Raw genomic sequence first — 15,539 nt, forward strand, 5'->3', positions numbered from 1 at the left:
TAAGCAAATGTGGCAAAGAAAGCGGATGGTGCCCGGATATCAAAAGATATAGCGTCTGGAGTCTTAAAGGCAAAGGCTTGAAGGTAAATAAGCGGCCATCTAGCTCAGAAGCAACAAAACACACATGGAAGAAGTACACCAGCCTGTGCGATCACGAGGTGTCGAAGGGATCAGGTATCAGGCATCATTAGAACAAAAAAATCCTATCACAGTGAATGAGAGGGGGAGTGCGGAGTGGAGACCTAAAGCCCATTTGTAGGCCACTGGCCATCCCCTTACAGAAGGGTCTCAGGGAGGAGACGAGCCAGTCATGATGTGATGTAGCAACGATGAAACATAGAACTTTCCTCTAGTTCCTAAATGTTTCCTCCTCCCCCACTATCATGATCCCAATTCTACCTTACAAATCTGGCTAGACCAGAGGATATACACTGGTACAGATGGGAACTGGAAACACAAGTAATCCAGGGCAGATGATCCCTTCAGGACCAGTGGTGTGAGTGGCAATACTGGGAATGTAGAGGGAGGATAGAATGGAAAGGGGGAACCAATTACAAGGATCTACATGTGACCTCCTCCCTGAGGGACGGACAACAGAAAAGTGGGTGAAGGGAGACATCAGACAGGAAAAGATATGACAAAATAATAATTTATAAATGATCAAGGGTTCATGAGGGAGGTTGAAGCGGGGAGGGAGGGGAAAAAATGAGGATCTGATGCCAAGGGCTTAGGTGGAGAGCAAATGTTTTAAAAATGATGAGGGCAATGAATGTACAAATGTGCTTTATACAATTGATGTATGTATGGATTGTGATAAAGAGTTGTATGAGCCCCTAATAAATGTTAAATTTTTTTAAAGAGTTGTATAAGCCCCTAATAAAACGATTAAAAAAGAAAGAAAGAAAAGCCCATCTCCCACTCTCACCCTTTTTCCTTTCACCCTCCAGTAAAGGACTCTCCCTTAAATCTAGGTAATTAAGGTAGTGAATTTTTATTTTTGCTCTATTTTTAATGAACACTTGTCTTTCAGAATAGGATTGTGTAATGTTTAAATGGGGAAAAAATGATTTTGTGCAATTAACAAAAGTTACTACAAGAAAATAAAATATTACTTGGTTAAAAAAAATCATTGAGTCAGAATTAACTCAATGAGAATGAGTTTGTTCTTGTTTTGTGACACCCCTCACAAACTAAAACACCAAGAATGAAGATGTATTAATCTTATTTTTCATTTTGTATGCAGAATTTTTATATTTCTTTCAATTAAACTTGATTAAATACAAAATATACTCAACACTGTTACAGAATATGTTTCCTGTTAGGCTTTTTATGAATTCTTACCTGACAAAGAGAAAAAACTGTGATAATGGTTTGATAGATGGTACTGTGAAACTTTTCCAAACACAAATGGGTACAAATGAACTAGTCTTAATTAGATTAAAGGTGGGGGTGGGGGGGGCGGGAGGGCAGTTTCTTGCCTAACAAAGAAACAAACAACTGCAAGTTGTTCCATATCTTAAGAGGAAATAAATAGTCTGGGAAAGGTGCACACCAAACAGCAGATTCAGCCCAACCCATGCTCACCTGCCTGAACAATGGTTGGAACTTCTCGATCCTTAGGGGCTTCTGTGAAGAGATCACCCTGTTAAAATAAAGTGTAAGACAAAGAATTCAAAAGAGCAGGGAAATGTGCAGCTATGTTTGGGGAGTTATAAAGAAAAGTACTCTGTAGAGTTGAAGCTACCTACAGTACTTACGGTTCTATAGAAAATCAGTTTCAAAATAAAGATCATGGGACAATGAAAATCTCGAACAATTTTATACTATCCAGGAGAAAAACCAGGTAGACTAGAAAAGGTAAGAAACATCTCCTATAAGAGTAAATTATTAGTACTTCACTTTCTTTTCACATCGAACAAATGACATCAAGTTATTTTTTTTCTCATTTTGCAATTCTTGGTTCAAAAAGTCCTCAAATATGCAAATAAAAGCCACTTCCAACTAAGCAGCCATTGTTCCCTCACCAAATAAACAAAGAACAATTCTTCTATAATGCAGCTTTGCAGCATATCACTGATTACCATTGACTCACCTCACCCTCCTCATCATCAAAAAGTCCCTGACTTCTACTGAACAGGCCTCTTCTAGAGGCAAAAGGCAGGAAGTCTTCATCTGTCAGCTGAGGGGATGCATAAAAGTTACTTTCTTCATCTAGGGAAATATAAAACAATGTTGTACAGGTAGAGTTAAAGATGGGTTTAGAACTCCATGTTTGGCTTTTGTAACAACTCCACATTGACATGCAGTTTATTTAACCATAACTAGCAAGAAATATTTGTGGGTATCCTGCTGAATTTCAAACATACCCACTATAAAGACCCACTAATTCCCACAAAAGTCTTTCTAGACTCCTACCCTTAAGTCTAAGTTTTGGATTCTTAATCTGGGGCTCATACCTCAAGGAATATTCATTACCCTCCTTTGTTGTTGTTGTTTTATCTATTTACTTTGTTGTTGTTTGTTTCTATCTTCATTAATCTCCTTTAGATGCATATTCAAAGTTGTTTACATATAGACCTGTGCTTTTTTTCTTGATGGCTAAAGTATTACCAAAAGGTGTCTGAAAACTAAAAAAATAATAAGGGAGCACTAGTTTAAGCCTTTCCTGTGTCTTTATCATTAAAGTGAGAAACATGCCTTCACTGAAGCCTAGAAGAGGGCCCACAGTCTCACTAGCTATCACCTTCATGGAAGTCTTCGCTGAGACTTACTTGTTTGGCTTTCACCTGTTTGGATGGTTGAATCTCCCTTGATTCGCGCTGCTAACTCATCAGCAAATGATGTCGGTCTACTTCTTTTCTACGGGAAGAAGCAATTAAAAGAATCATTGTTTTGAAAGCATACACAAAAACCCACTTTACTTTTGAACACCTATTAAAATTATAAGAAAAACTGCAAAGAAACTAAAGTGATGAGAAAATAGTTTACTTAAGTGAAATGGGACTCATAAAATCTTTTTACAAAAGAGAGATGTTCTCTATTTCCATATTTCTTTAAGACTTCACATTAACAATTAGACTAAAAAGATGCTTTAGTATAAAATGTATCAGGGAGAGAGGGAAGAAGAGAGACCATCAAGACCATACATCTTTTGAAATGGTTATATTCTAAATGATCTCAATGGTAAAATGGTAACATTTGGAGAGAACTTTAGTAGTAGAAAATTTTTTTCAGGGGCTCATCACTACTCAAAAACAACTATAATCTTTCTTACAGGCCTAGTATTTTGTTCAAAGTCCTCAGTGTCTTCCTCCTCCTTCTCTGAGTCAGCAAAAATGTCACAACCATCATCATCCTCTTCTTCCTCACTCAGGTGTCCTGTGTGCTAAGGGTACAAATCATCAGATTAAACTATTAGACGCAGTCATCAAGCTGAAAAAGAGACACTATTCCAAATATCATGGATAAATACAACATGATAACCTGCCCCTACACAAAGGTAACATAATATTTCTGATACAGATATATTCATAAAACCTAAGATAGATCTGGAAATACACACTCTCAGAGCAAACATGTTAACTAGCTGACAAAAGTCTGAAAAGAGGGATGAAATCAGAGATTGCATAGAATTTTGCAGATCAACAATTTCATCATAGCAAATATCTTTTCAACCACAAACGACGACATACACATGGACTTCTCCAGATGGAATACACAGAATAAAAGTGACTGCATCTGTAGGAAGCGACCATGGAAAAGCTCAGTATCAGCAGCTAAAACAAGGTCAGGGCTGACTGTATAACAGACCTTCAAATGTTACATGTAAGTTCAGGTTGAAGCTGAAGAAAAATAATTTTCTTAATTTTGACAAGAGTCAAAATATGACCTTGAGTATATCACACCAAAATTTCAAGAACAGATTTGATGTATTCTACATTAATGATAGAAGACCTGACAAGCTGTGAAATGTTACCATGAACATTATACACGAAGAAAACAAAAGATCATTAAAAAGGGAGGACACAAAGAAAAGATCAAAGAAGATGTCAGAAGAGATTCTAAAACCTGCTCTTAATTGTAGAACAGATAAGGCAAATGGAGGAAATGATGAAATAAAGTGGCGAAGTAAAGAGCTGAACAGAAAAGTTCAAAGGGCAGCCTGAGAAGACAAAGTAATGTTTATAATAAAATGTGCAAAGACCTAGAGTTAGAAAACGAAATGGACTACACAATCCATTGTCATGAATGGTTTGCTACTGAAAATAATATAGAACAATAGCATTAATAATACAAAAAATGATACATGGCACATTCCGTCAATACAGAATTCATTAAAGTTTCCTATGATTTAAAAAGACAAAAATAAACAAAATGGGAAGAACATACTCACCATATCTGACACTGAGTGAAATTTTTAAAAATTCAAGCCTCAAGCTTCAACACTGAAAGATTCTATAAGCACAAGACCTCTTTAAAATGCTGAAAAGCATTTTTAGGACTTTTAGGACTAACGTGTGCCTTACCAAAGCCATGATGTTTTAAGTCATCTCATATGCATCTGAAAGTTGAACATTTAATAAAAAAGATCAAAGAATTAATGCATTTGAATCAGGTGCTGGCAAAGAATACTAAGAGTATCGTGGACTGCCAAAAGAACAAACAAACCTGTCCTGGAAAAAGTACAGCTAGAATGCTCCTTAAAGGGAAGGAAGCTAAGATTTCATCCACGTTCTTTGGTATCTATGTCAGGAGGTGGCATTATGCTCTGTAAAGTACAGGGCAAAAAGAAAGAGGAAGAGCTTCAACAAGATGGATTGACACAATGGCTGCACTGATGGACTCAAACGTATGAACAAGTGTGAGGATGGCACAGGACCAGGCAGGGCCCCCTCTGTTGTAAATAGGGTCTCTATGAGTTGGAGTTGACTCAACAGAACCTAACAATAACTACAAATGGCAAAACATTGAACGATGCAGGAGGCATCAACAGACAATGGTGGGGGGAGGAGGGGAAATCAATGGAAAGAAAAGAGTCACTGAACCTAAAAGAACAAGCCAGCATTCAACTATCCCACAAGGTGGCATAGGAGCAATAACCAATGGTACTGAAGGAGGAAGTACATGATGTACTGAAGGCATAAGTCAAAATCAAGGCTCCGAGAATTGATAGAACATCAACTGAAATATTTCAACAGACTGAAGAAGCACTAGAAGCATTCACTACTCTGTGCTAAGAAATTTAGAAGACAGTTACTAGGCCAACTGACTGGATAAGATCTATATTTGTACTATTCCAAAGAACAGTCACCAATAGTATATGCAAATTATAGAATAGCATTGAAATCAGAAATAAGTAATATTTTGCTGAAGATCATCCAACATTGGTTACAGTAGTACACTGAAAGGAAGTTGCTGGACATTCAGTTCAGAATAGGATATGGAATAAGGGATATTATTACTGATGCCAGATGAAACTTAGATGAAAGCAGAAAATACCAAAAAGATGTCTAATTGTTTTTTTGACTATGCTAAGAACTTCAACTTTGTGGATTAGAATAAACTATGGACAGCCTTGAAAAGAATGGGAAGTCCAGAACATTTCATTGTGTCATGCTGACTCTGTCTGTACATGGCAGTTGTGTAAACAAACAAACAAATACTGCTTGGCTTAAAAATCAGGAAAGGTGTGCATCAGGGTTGTATCCTCTCCTCATACCGGTACTTATTCAATCTGTATGCTGAGCAAATAATGAGAGAAGCTAGATTTCATGCACAAAAATGTGGCAACAGGATTGGATACAATACACAATGACACATCAACCTGTGATGTGCTTGCTGAAAGTGAAGCACCTGCTTGAAGCACTTGCTGATGAAGATCAAGGGCTACAGCCTTCAGTACGGATTACAACTCAATGTAAAGACAACCAGAATTCCTCATAACTGTATAAATGGAGAAAAGATTGAAGCTGTCATAGAAGCAGCAGTCATGAATATAAATGACTCATTGCATTGAGTAAAAGTGCTGCACAAGACCTCTCTAAAGTGTTCAAAAGCAAGAGTGTTCCTTTGAAGACTAAGGTATACCTGACCCAAGCCACAGTGTTTTCAGTTACCTCATATATACGTGAAAATTAGATAGTGAATAAAAAGACTACAGAAGAATCGATGCATTTGAATTATGGTGCTGACAAAGAATACTGAAAGCACCATGGACTAGTGCAGAAGGAAAAACACAACTGTTGTAAAAGTATAGCCAGATGCTCCTCAGACACAAGAGTGGGGTGCAGTGAGGTGTAGTGGCTGACTGCCAGATCATGCTGAGTGGAGTGCGGAGGGCATGCACACTGCTGTCCCCTCTCTACCCCAAGTGGCTGCCCACTTTGGCACACCAGACCAAGACAGGTGTGGCTCCCTGCCTGGAATCTGGTGTTGCTGGAGTTCTTGGTGTGCCCACTCTCCAAGAAGCCTCTGCAATATGAAGCATCAACAAATGAATTAATGAATAGTTGGGGATAGAATATCCAATCATTGATGGCACTCTTAACGATATCACAAGCAGCTGGCATGACACATCAAATGAAAAGTACAGCAGGACTGAACCATAATTTTTTAAAATTCCAAATAGCTAAATTCTCTTAATATCATGTACCATAAAAATTTTTTTTTCCATTTACCTTTTTTAAGAGTCAATGTGGTGAGAAATAAGTGGGGAAGATGAACATTTCTGTCTCTTCCTATATTGCCTGTCTGATCCAACTGGTTTTCCTAGCAAGACTGTTCTACTCGGCCTCTGTAGAAGAAAAATTTCCCCAGGACTGCACGAGTACAGCCAGCTTATGATTTTCTAGTCTGCTCTTGCCAATTACCATACCAGTTCATGTGTTCTTCCATCTTTGGAATTGGATGGGTATTAACCTCTTCAGATATAATCAATGTAACCAGAATCTACATAATCATATGTTTTGGGTCTCTCTCTCTCTTTGAAAGTTCACCTAGATTGAAACCTCAACTCTTATTTGGTTTGCAGGAAGACAATATGCCTTTTTTCTGTCAGAAGTTTAGGACGATAGAAGACTTAAGCTACAGCTGCTTTGATTGTACTCTTGTACTGCTCTCGTTTTTGAAGGATCTTATACCAATTTTTAACAGAAGAAACATCTTGACAACGCGTTTTGGAGATTAACATCCCTGATCGTCAGATGAAGGAACTCTATTCTTTATCCTATACATTTTAACAATTAATCTTTTGAAATGTGATTGATGGTTTGGATTCAAACTCATTAGGCAAATCACATGCTAGGAATGACTGAAAGAACCCAAAGGACACTGTGTTAGAGTAGCTATAGAGAAATGTAGCTGAACTAATGTGAGACAACCTTAAAATGAACATACATATACTTGCGAAAGTCTTAGTGTGTAAATTTATCTGAATTGTGATTACATTAATGAGATGTCAACATCTATGGGGGGAAAAAACAAAGAAATAAGGATGGAAAGATTTTTCTTTCTTTTTTTGATGGCAAGATTTCATCTCTCATACTTTGGACATATCAGGGAGATCAGTGCCTGGAAAGAAACATCATGCTTGGTAAAACGGAAGAGGAGTGAAGCAAAGGAGATGAAAATGGGCAGGATGGACTGACACAATGGCGGCAAGGATAAGTTCAAACACGACAATGATGGAGATGGCCCAGGACAGGACAATGTGCTTTCCAGTTGTACGTAAGGTCACTATAAGTTGGAACTGACTGAACAGCACCTAACAATGGGAAAACAAAAGAAAAAAACACCTCTGTAGAAGTAAAAATAGTCCTCTGGATGTACACTGGTTCAGATAGGAAGTGGAAACACCAGGGAATCCAGGACAGATGAACCCCTCAGGACCAGTGGTGAGAGTGGTGATACCAGGAAGGAGGAGTGAAGGGGGAGAGAAAGGGGGAACCGATTATAAGGATCTACATATAAGCTCCTCCCTGGGGGATGGACAACAGAAAAGTGGGTGAAGGGAGACGTTGGGCAGTGTAAGATATAATGAAATAATAAATTATCAAGGGATCTGAGGGAGGGGGGAGTAGGGAGGGAGGGGGACAAATGAAGAGCTGATTCCAAGAGCCCAGGCGGAAAGCTAATGTTTTGAAAATGATGAGGGCAAGGAATGTACAAGTATGCTTTACACAATTGACACATGTATGGATTGTGATAAGAGTTGAATGAGCTCCCAATAAAATGATAATAAATAAAATTATAAAATTACTTATGGTATCTTAAAAAAAAAAAGAAATAAAACAAAGGGAAAAAAATTACTTATGGTATCTAATATAAAATAGCAGAAAAGAAAATATACATTTGAAAATAGCATGTCTTACAGTATATACAAAAATTAATACAATGGAGGTAAGGCTATACAATTAGAATATTTTCATCTTTTAAGTATTTATTAACATTAAGGTCTCAAACTTTAAAACGGAAAAGAAAATTCATGTAAACTAGTTCAATTACTAGGCTGTTTATGACTCCCTTCTTCAATTTGTTAAGAAAAATATAAAGCAAAATCCCTTTATTATAATGGAGACCATTCAAAATTAATTTTAGTATATATGTCACAGAAATATGCTTTGACTGGTGAGGTGGAAGGGAGCAGGAGAGGATTTGTGAGCACAGAACAATTTCAAGGGTCTCTGGCATATTGGTATCTATAATCTATGTCCATTTGAGGAAGAGCTTTTACTGATTACTAGTCACCTGACAGAGAAAAGTACAGGTGAGTCAGGTAACTGGTCATCTCACTAAAGTTGGTTAAGATTAATATGTAATCTTTGTGGTTCTTTTAAACATCTATCTGCACTATCAACTTTAACCTGTGTATTTAAAGTAGCAAGTACATATTTAATTAACTAAATTAACAAGTTGATTTGTGAGACTTCACATTTTGTACTTGACTTTCTATACTCCTCCTAAATTAGGATAACTATTTCCCAGGCAAAGAAGGGACATAATAACAGTATTTGCTATTAGCAATTACAAAGAGCACAGCGATGGCTGACAAAAAGGGATTCTGCTAATTCTCTTAAAATGAATTATTTAGGAAATATTTGTTGTTGTTAAGACTCCACTGAGTCGGTTCTGACCCACAGGGACCCTATACATAACAGACTGAAACACTGTCCTGTCCTGTGGTAGTTACATAATTTCATGTTAATTGGAAGATATATGAAAGTGCAGGGATGGTATGCAACCTGTCAGGTTACAGGTTGATAGTGCCTCCTTGTGGGTGTGGCATGCTCAAAACGACAGCTCAGGGAACCTATCCCCCTCTCTCTGCCTTGAACTTCCTGCTTGCTGACCCAGAGAGCAGCTGGGGTCCTGCCATATTTCCCCTGACCTCGGATTCACACAACTTTGCACACACAGGCCTGTGATCTTCCTGCATTCTGCATCATTGCATGTGGCTGCATGAGTGTGAAGTGGGAATTATGGACTCATATCAGATTTACGGATGTGAGTTGGACTGGGCTGGGATGCTTTCTTGATATATACTTTTTGATATAAAGCTCTTTCTCAGACATATATGTGTCACTGGATTTGCTTTTCTAGTCAATCTGCCCTTAACAAATGTTCCATCCTCACAATTGTTCCTATGCTTGAGCCAATGGGCTCAACTCAGTGTTCTAGCCACTGTGTTAATCCATCTAACTGGCCTTCCTCTTTTTCTCTGTCTCTCTTCTTTACCAAGCATGATGTCCTTTTCCTGGGACTCTTCTTTCGTGACAACATAACTAAAGCATGCAAGAAAAACTCTTGCCATCCTTGACTCTAAGAAGTACTGTAGCCATACTTCTTCTAAGACAGATTTGTTTGCCCTTATACCAAGTTCCAGGGGAACTTACACACTAGTAACAGACTCTGAACGAGGACGTGACTATCCACTTCAGAAAATAGCCACTGAAAACCTCATGCATAGGAAATATTTATTTTCTATCAATGGGCTTTTTGTTTAAAAGGACAATGAAAAGACAGACAAGGAAGAGGGTTCCAGAGTAAAGACAAGATTCAAAAAGAGAAACTGCTTCGTTTTAGAAATCTTACACTCAAGTACTTATTTTAAGTGCATCTGCCTTTGAATTATGAAAATTCCTTCTAAATTAGTCCAGCTACAGCTGGGGTCAAAGTCCTCAGACACCAAGACCAAGAATAGCAAGATTGGGCTCTGTAGATATGAAGGTGCTGAATGCAGCACAGCTAGAATATACTTTCACCATCCTTCTGGTCCAAAATGTTTTATAGTAAAATATTTTGATGTGGGTTTTACTCCACCTAGAATTATTCAAAGACAGAACTTACAAAACTCTATCTCAAGAGATTCCACCAAAATATCTAGACTATTCCCTCAAAAAAATACTGGGGAGTGAGTAATTTTCCGTGTTGTCTTCATTAAGTAAAGAAAATCTAAACCCAACAGGGAAAAATCTTCAGGATCTTATCACTGTTAAATAATTCATAAAAAGGTCACTAATTCATAAATATCAGAGAGGTCTTCTAAAAGTTTGTGGGAAAATTCCACTTTCTTTTCATTCTATTTCTCATGAACTCTTTTGAAACACTGTCATTTTCTTTTCGTAGTTTATGACACGCTGTCCTCGTCCACCATGGACAGCCTTGTCAGATGAAATAGTCCTTACCTCTTCTTCGCTGTCCACAAAGCTGCCACGATCACTGCCCACAGAACCTTCTGTTTAGAAGAGATAAAGTTTATCACCAAGATCATATACCACTATATTATCACTGTGATTTTTTAATAACCACAAAAATTTTGATGAAATGATTTATACTCACTATCTAGAATTAGAAACACCTGTCCTAAGGTGAGGAACAGGATATTTACAAAATGTCAATCTAGCTCCCCACATGATACTTAGTAATTACAAAGAAAAAATGCAACTTAACAGGAGAACCCAAGCAGATGCCACCTTGACCAAGTGATCAAAGTGATCAACAAGAGCAAACTGAAGGGTGCAGGGAGAAGGGGGGACCGGGGAGCGGGGAGGGGAGGGAGGGAGGGAAAAAAAGGAAACCGAGCTGATTCCAGGAACCCAAGTGGAAGGCGAATTTTGAGAATGACAAGGGCAACGAATGTATAAGGGTGCTTTGCTCAATTGATGTATGTACAGATTGTGATAAGAGCTGTATGAGCCCCAATAAAAAGATTTATTAATAAAAAAAAGAGCAAACTGATTTCACATTCCTTCCAAGGGGGATGTCTGAGAAGGGGCCTTGTGATTTATGAACAATTTGGAACAAAAATGCATAATCTCAAGACAATTTGTTTGGAGGAAATCCAAACAAATACAAATGAAAGCATATTCTACAAAATAACTGCTTGTTCTGTACTCTTCATAAGTGTTAAGATAACGAAAAGCAAAAGAAGACATACAGTCTCTCCAGACAAAAATACCATGACTATACATAGAGAATGATGAACCAATATGGTGAAAAGTTAACTGAGAATTAGCTGATGGATATATGAGTTCTTAGTACTGTTCCTTAAATTAACTTAAAATAAAGACACAAATGTTAAAACTAACACAAATATTTGTTTCAAAATATTCTGAGTCCATTATTTGTTTCAAAATATCTGTTTCAAAATATCTGAGGCCATTATTCAGCTGTGACTCCCAACCCCTTGTGCCTTTAAAAACATAAAATATCCCCCTAGCTCGGAGTCCTCTCACCTCATGAGAGGAGTACCTGCTTCACCTTTTGAAGTATCTCTACTGTCTGCTTGAATAAAATTTTTTAATGAAAATAAATGAGTACCTTCACTAGACAGCTCTCCAAGACCTATATCTTCCTGCTCCATAAACAGCTTTGATCCAATTAAATAAGGTAAGGGGCGATCAATGTATAGATCCTATAAAAAATGATAGAAAAAAAGTCATTATAGACGTTAATGACAGGGACAGATTTCTGTCTACTAAGGAAAATAACAATAAACCCTGAGAAGAAAGACCTGGTTAACATCTCAACCTTGAAGTCAGTCCCTAGTGAACACCTGGTAAGCATCCTGACACATCCTGAGCATCTCATCCTGGCAGCTTGAGATATTTTGAAAGAAAATAGGCACAAGACCCAAGGATAGACTGGGCAACTAATTAAAGAGCTGCTTGACCATCAGCAGAGCTGCAACCCCCCCCCCCACCCACTTTGACTCTGCCTTAAAAAACATAAAACATTACCCTAGCTCTGAGTCCTTCTCACCTTGTGAGGGGGGACCTGCTTCACCTTTTGAAGTATCTTTACCCTATGCTTAAATAAGACATTTGCTTACTTCATTGCTGTGGGTGTGTGTGTGACTTCTGATGCTACACATGCCACTTGGGTGGAACTTGCTAGTATCTTCAATGATAACCAACCTGGTGATAGCAGCAAGACAGCATTCCACAGCAAGACAGAATGTTAGTTAAAAGATAAAAATGTTTCACTTGACCACTTATGCCACCTGACTACTCCAAACAAGTTATGTAATTATAGTGGACAATAAGAAACAGCAATTCTAAAAGTGAAAATGAGGGAGAAATACCACTAATGTAAACAGTGAAAGAGAGGTACACTGGTAGATCGACGTACATATATTACCCACACGCTCTAAAACAAAGACCTAAGAAAACAAACAAAACAGATACAAATGGCAAACCTGGAGCACAGAGCTTAAAAGAATCAAGAAGGGGATCAAATACCAACGAACCTCCCTGGCAGCAATCCCAAGTGTGGCTCCGAGTAAACAGTAACTGTCAGAATATGTTTGAGGAAGAAAGGGCATTGAACAACTAAGGAATTCAGAAGAATAAGGTTCGGCACTGTTAAACTGATGGAGAAAAAGATCCAGAGAACCATAAAGTATAAAAGCTATAGAAGAGCTCAGGAACTTATTGCTCACTACAAGAGCAATCTAACAAAACAAATGAAAAATTACAAACTATACAAAAACTACAGTGGAATTCCAGAAGATCAAGACTAATATATAGAAATTAGACAACACTCTGAAAAACAAAACAAAGCAAGATAACTAACATAAGGGAAGGTAGATTAGGGAGCCTAAAGACATCTCCTCTCCATGTCAATTTATGAGAGGACAATAAAAAGGGCCACCAAAAAAAACCCAAAGTCTAGGAATTATGTGGAATACTATCAAGAAAAATAACTTACACATCACTGACATTCTACAACAGGCAGAAACAAAAAAGAAATCCTGGAGGAAATGATTCACCAAGAACTGCAGGAATTAAACCTTCCTATGCCATATAGAGGAGAAAATCATCACACAACAGCTGAAGGAACCCCCAAAAGGATAGACCTCAAAAGAAAACCACCACACTGTATCATAGTAACACTTTCCAATATCACAGACAAGGAAAGGATCCTGAGAGGAGCCCAGGAAAAAGGAAAGTTACTGTAAAGGGAACCTATCAGAATATGCTCAGATTTTTCAACAGAAACCATGCAAGCAAAAAATAGTTTTTTGAAAGAATTAACAAAATTGACAAACCACTCACAAATTCAACAAAGATAAAGATACAAATATCACATAATACACAACAGTAAGTGCTTACCTTTGGTTCAAGGATCAGTTCTACCCGCTCATTAGCATCTTCTTCTTCAGAGTCCGAGTTTCCTGCTTTGATATCAAGCTGCTCAAAGGCACTGTCTAACACCTGCAAACCATAATTCACAGCCTCCTGGACCTTAGGGATCAGATCTACTTCTTTCTGCTCCCGGGTTTTCTCCTAAAAAAAAAATTAGTGTGGATTTTCAGTATAGTTATACCTCTCACATAATTTATTCTTGAAAAACCTACCCTCTCATGCTCCCAAACTTTTCATTATAAATGTTAACAACAGTTAAGATTCTGCTGAATTCCTTAGCAGAAACTTTAATTTCAAGTAAGGAAGTTTTAAATCCCAGCTTGCCACTTTCTAGAGATGCTTCAGACTACATAAGCTTCTGGAGCTTTAAGTTCATCATCTATAGAGCCAACAAACAGTACTGCTATTGTATGACTGGTGGAGTAAAATTGCTTAAGCACAGCTCTTCAACTCATGTCTCTACCTGCCAGCAAATGAATGGATAAGACCACACACATAAACTAACATTGACAAATAAGCAATCCTGACTCATTGCAACCCTATAGGCCAAGTAGAACTGCCTCTGTGGACTTCCAAGGCTATAAATCTATGGGAGCAGAAAGCTCTATCTTCCTCCCATGCAGTGGATAGTGGTTTCAAACTTTAGATCATGCAGTTAGCAGTCCAATGTATAAACCCCTATACCACTAGGGCTCCATCAAATAAGGTACAGAAACTCTAACTTAAGGATTGGTAATTTGCACCATTTCTCTGTGTATCTCAGAAAACAAAGGAAGAATTCCAGGATCACCAAGAAAGAATAGAAAACATTGGAGTGTGCATGAAATTCTAATCTGAATGACGGAGGCAGCAAAAGCCACACTGTGATACCAGACACCATGAGACTGTGAGGCAGAGCATCAGGAGGGTTGCCCATGCAGAGGCAAAGGTTAACAGATCACATGACTGAGAAGCTGAGGAGTAGACAGAGATTTGGCAGCTGGCTGAGAAATGCTGCTGTGTACCAGAGACCGTAGCCTGAATATTTTCTGATCCTAAAATGGATTAACCTGGTAACTTTCTTAATAACCCCCCATAATTGTGAGTACTGACTGTGAGTTCCATATAGCCATTTGCAACATACTAGCAAATCCAGCAAAAAAGTAAGAATGCCTTGAGAGGAATGTTGGTGTCAGAATTGAGTAAAAGAAGGATGAAACATAGGAGGCATGTCTAGCCTCTGCCTTTGGCAATCTGCCCTGAGATAGTGTCGGGAGGGTGAGCATCATGGAATGCCAGTTTAATAGAATAAAGTGTTCTTGCATTGAGGGAGTACTCGAGTGGATGCCCAATGTCCATCTGCTTCCTTAATACTAAACCTATAAATACATGCACATAGATCTATTTCCCCATCCTCATATATAAACATATTTACATATGTACATGCCTCTATTTAGACCTCTATAAATGTCCTTTGCTTCCTAGTTCTTTCCTCTATTTTCTTTTACTTTCCTCTTGTCCCACTATCATGATCAGCCTTCATGTGGGTTACAATAATTCTTCTCGATTACATTGCCCATGATCAAGCCCTACCAGGCTTCTTACATCCTCCTCACCACCGATTTTGGATCACTTGTTGTTCCCTTGGCACTGGCTTTTTTAACACCCAATTCCTTTCCCCTGCCTCCCCCTCTCCCAGGTCTCCCCAGAAACACTGGTCCCGTTGTTTTCTCCTCCAGATTGTTTATCCCACCTATCTTATCTAGAGAGACCTGAAGTGACAATAATATGCACAAAAACAACACAGAACAAAACAAAGCAACAACAACAAAAAAAACAAAGACATAAAAAAGAAAAGACTCCACCACGACCTCCACCACCACCTCCACCACCACCACCACCTCCACCACCACCACC

The 15,539-nt window shown here is 38.2% G+C and overlaps 1 protein-coding gene and 1 pseudogene across 1 annotated transcript in view; one reads left to right on the forward strand and one right to left on the reverse strand.

Annotated features, from left to right (window-relative positions):
* The window catches only part of LOC142462367 (WASH complex subunit 2-like), an 82,484-nt gene that overhangs the window by 57,466 nt on the left and 9,479 nt on the right, over positions 1-15,539 (reverse strand). The window contains exons 5-11 of the mRNA XM_075564163.1: positions 13,611-13,784; positions 11,818-11,911; positions 10,683-10,732; positions 3,275-3,385; positions 2,772-2,859; positions 2,093-2,211; positions 1,585-1,642 (exon numbers count right to left, since the gene is read on the reverse strand). Of these exons, the coding sequence (XP_075420278.1) occupies positions 1,585-1,642; positions 2,093-2,211; positions 2,772-2,859; positions 3,275-3,385; positions 10,683-10,732; positions 11,818-11,911; positions 13,611-13,784 (694 nt within the window). The remainder of the gene's footprint in view (positions 1-1,584; positions 1,643-2,092; positions 2,212-2,771; positions 2,860-3,274; positions 3,386-10,682; positions 10,733-11,817; positions 11,912-13,610; positions 13,785-15,539) is intronic.
* LOC142422232 (phosphatidylinositol N-acetylglucosaminyltransferase subunit Y-like) lies at positions 6,718-10,670 on the forward strand (annotated as a pseudogene).

This window comes from Tenrec ecaudatus, chromosome 12, assembly GCF_050624435.1.
Source record: "Tenrec ecaudatus isolate mTenEca1 chromosome 12, mTenEca1.hap1, whole genome shotgun sequence".
Classification (NCBI taxonomy): domain Eukaryota; kingdom Metazoa; phylum Chordata; class Mammalia; order Afrosoricida; family Tenrecidae; genus Tenrec; species Tenrec ecaudatus.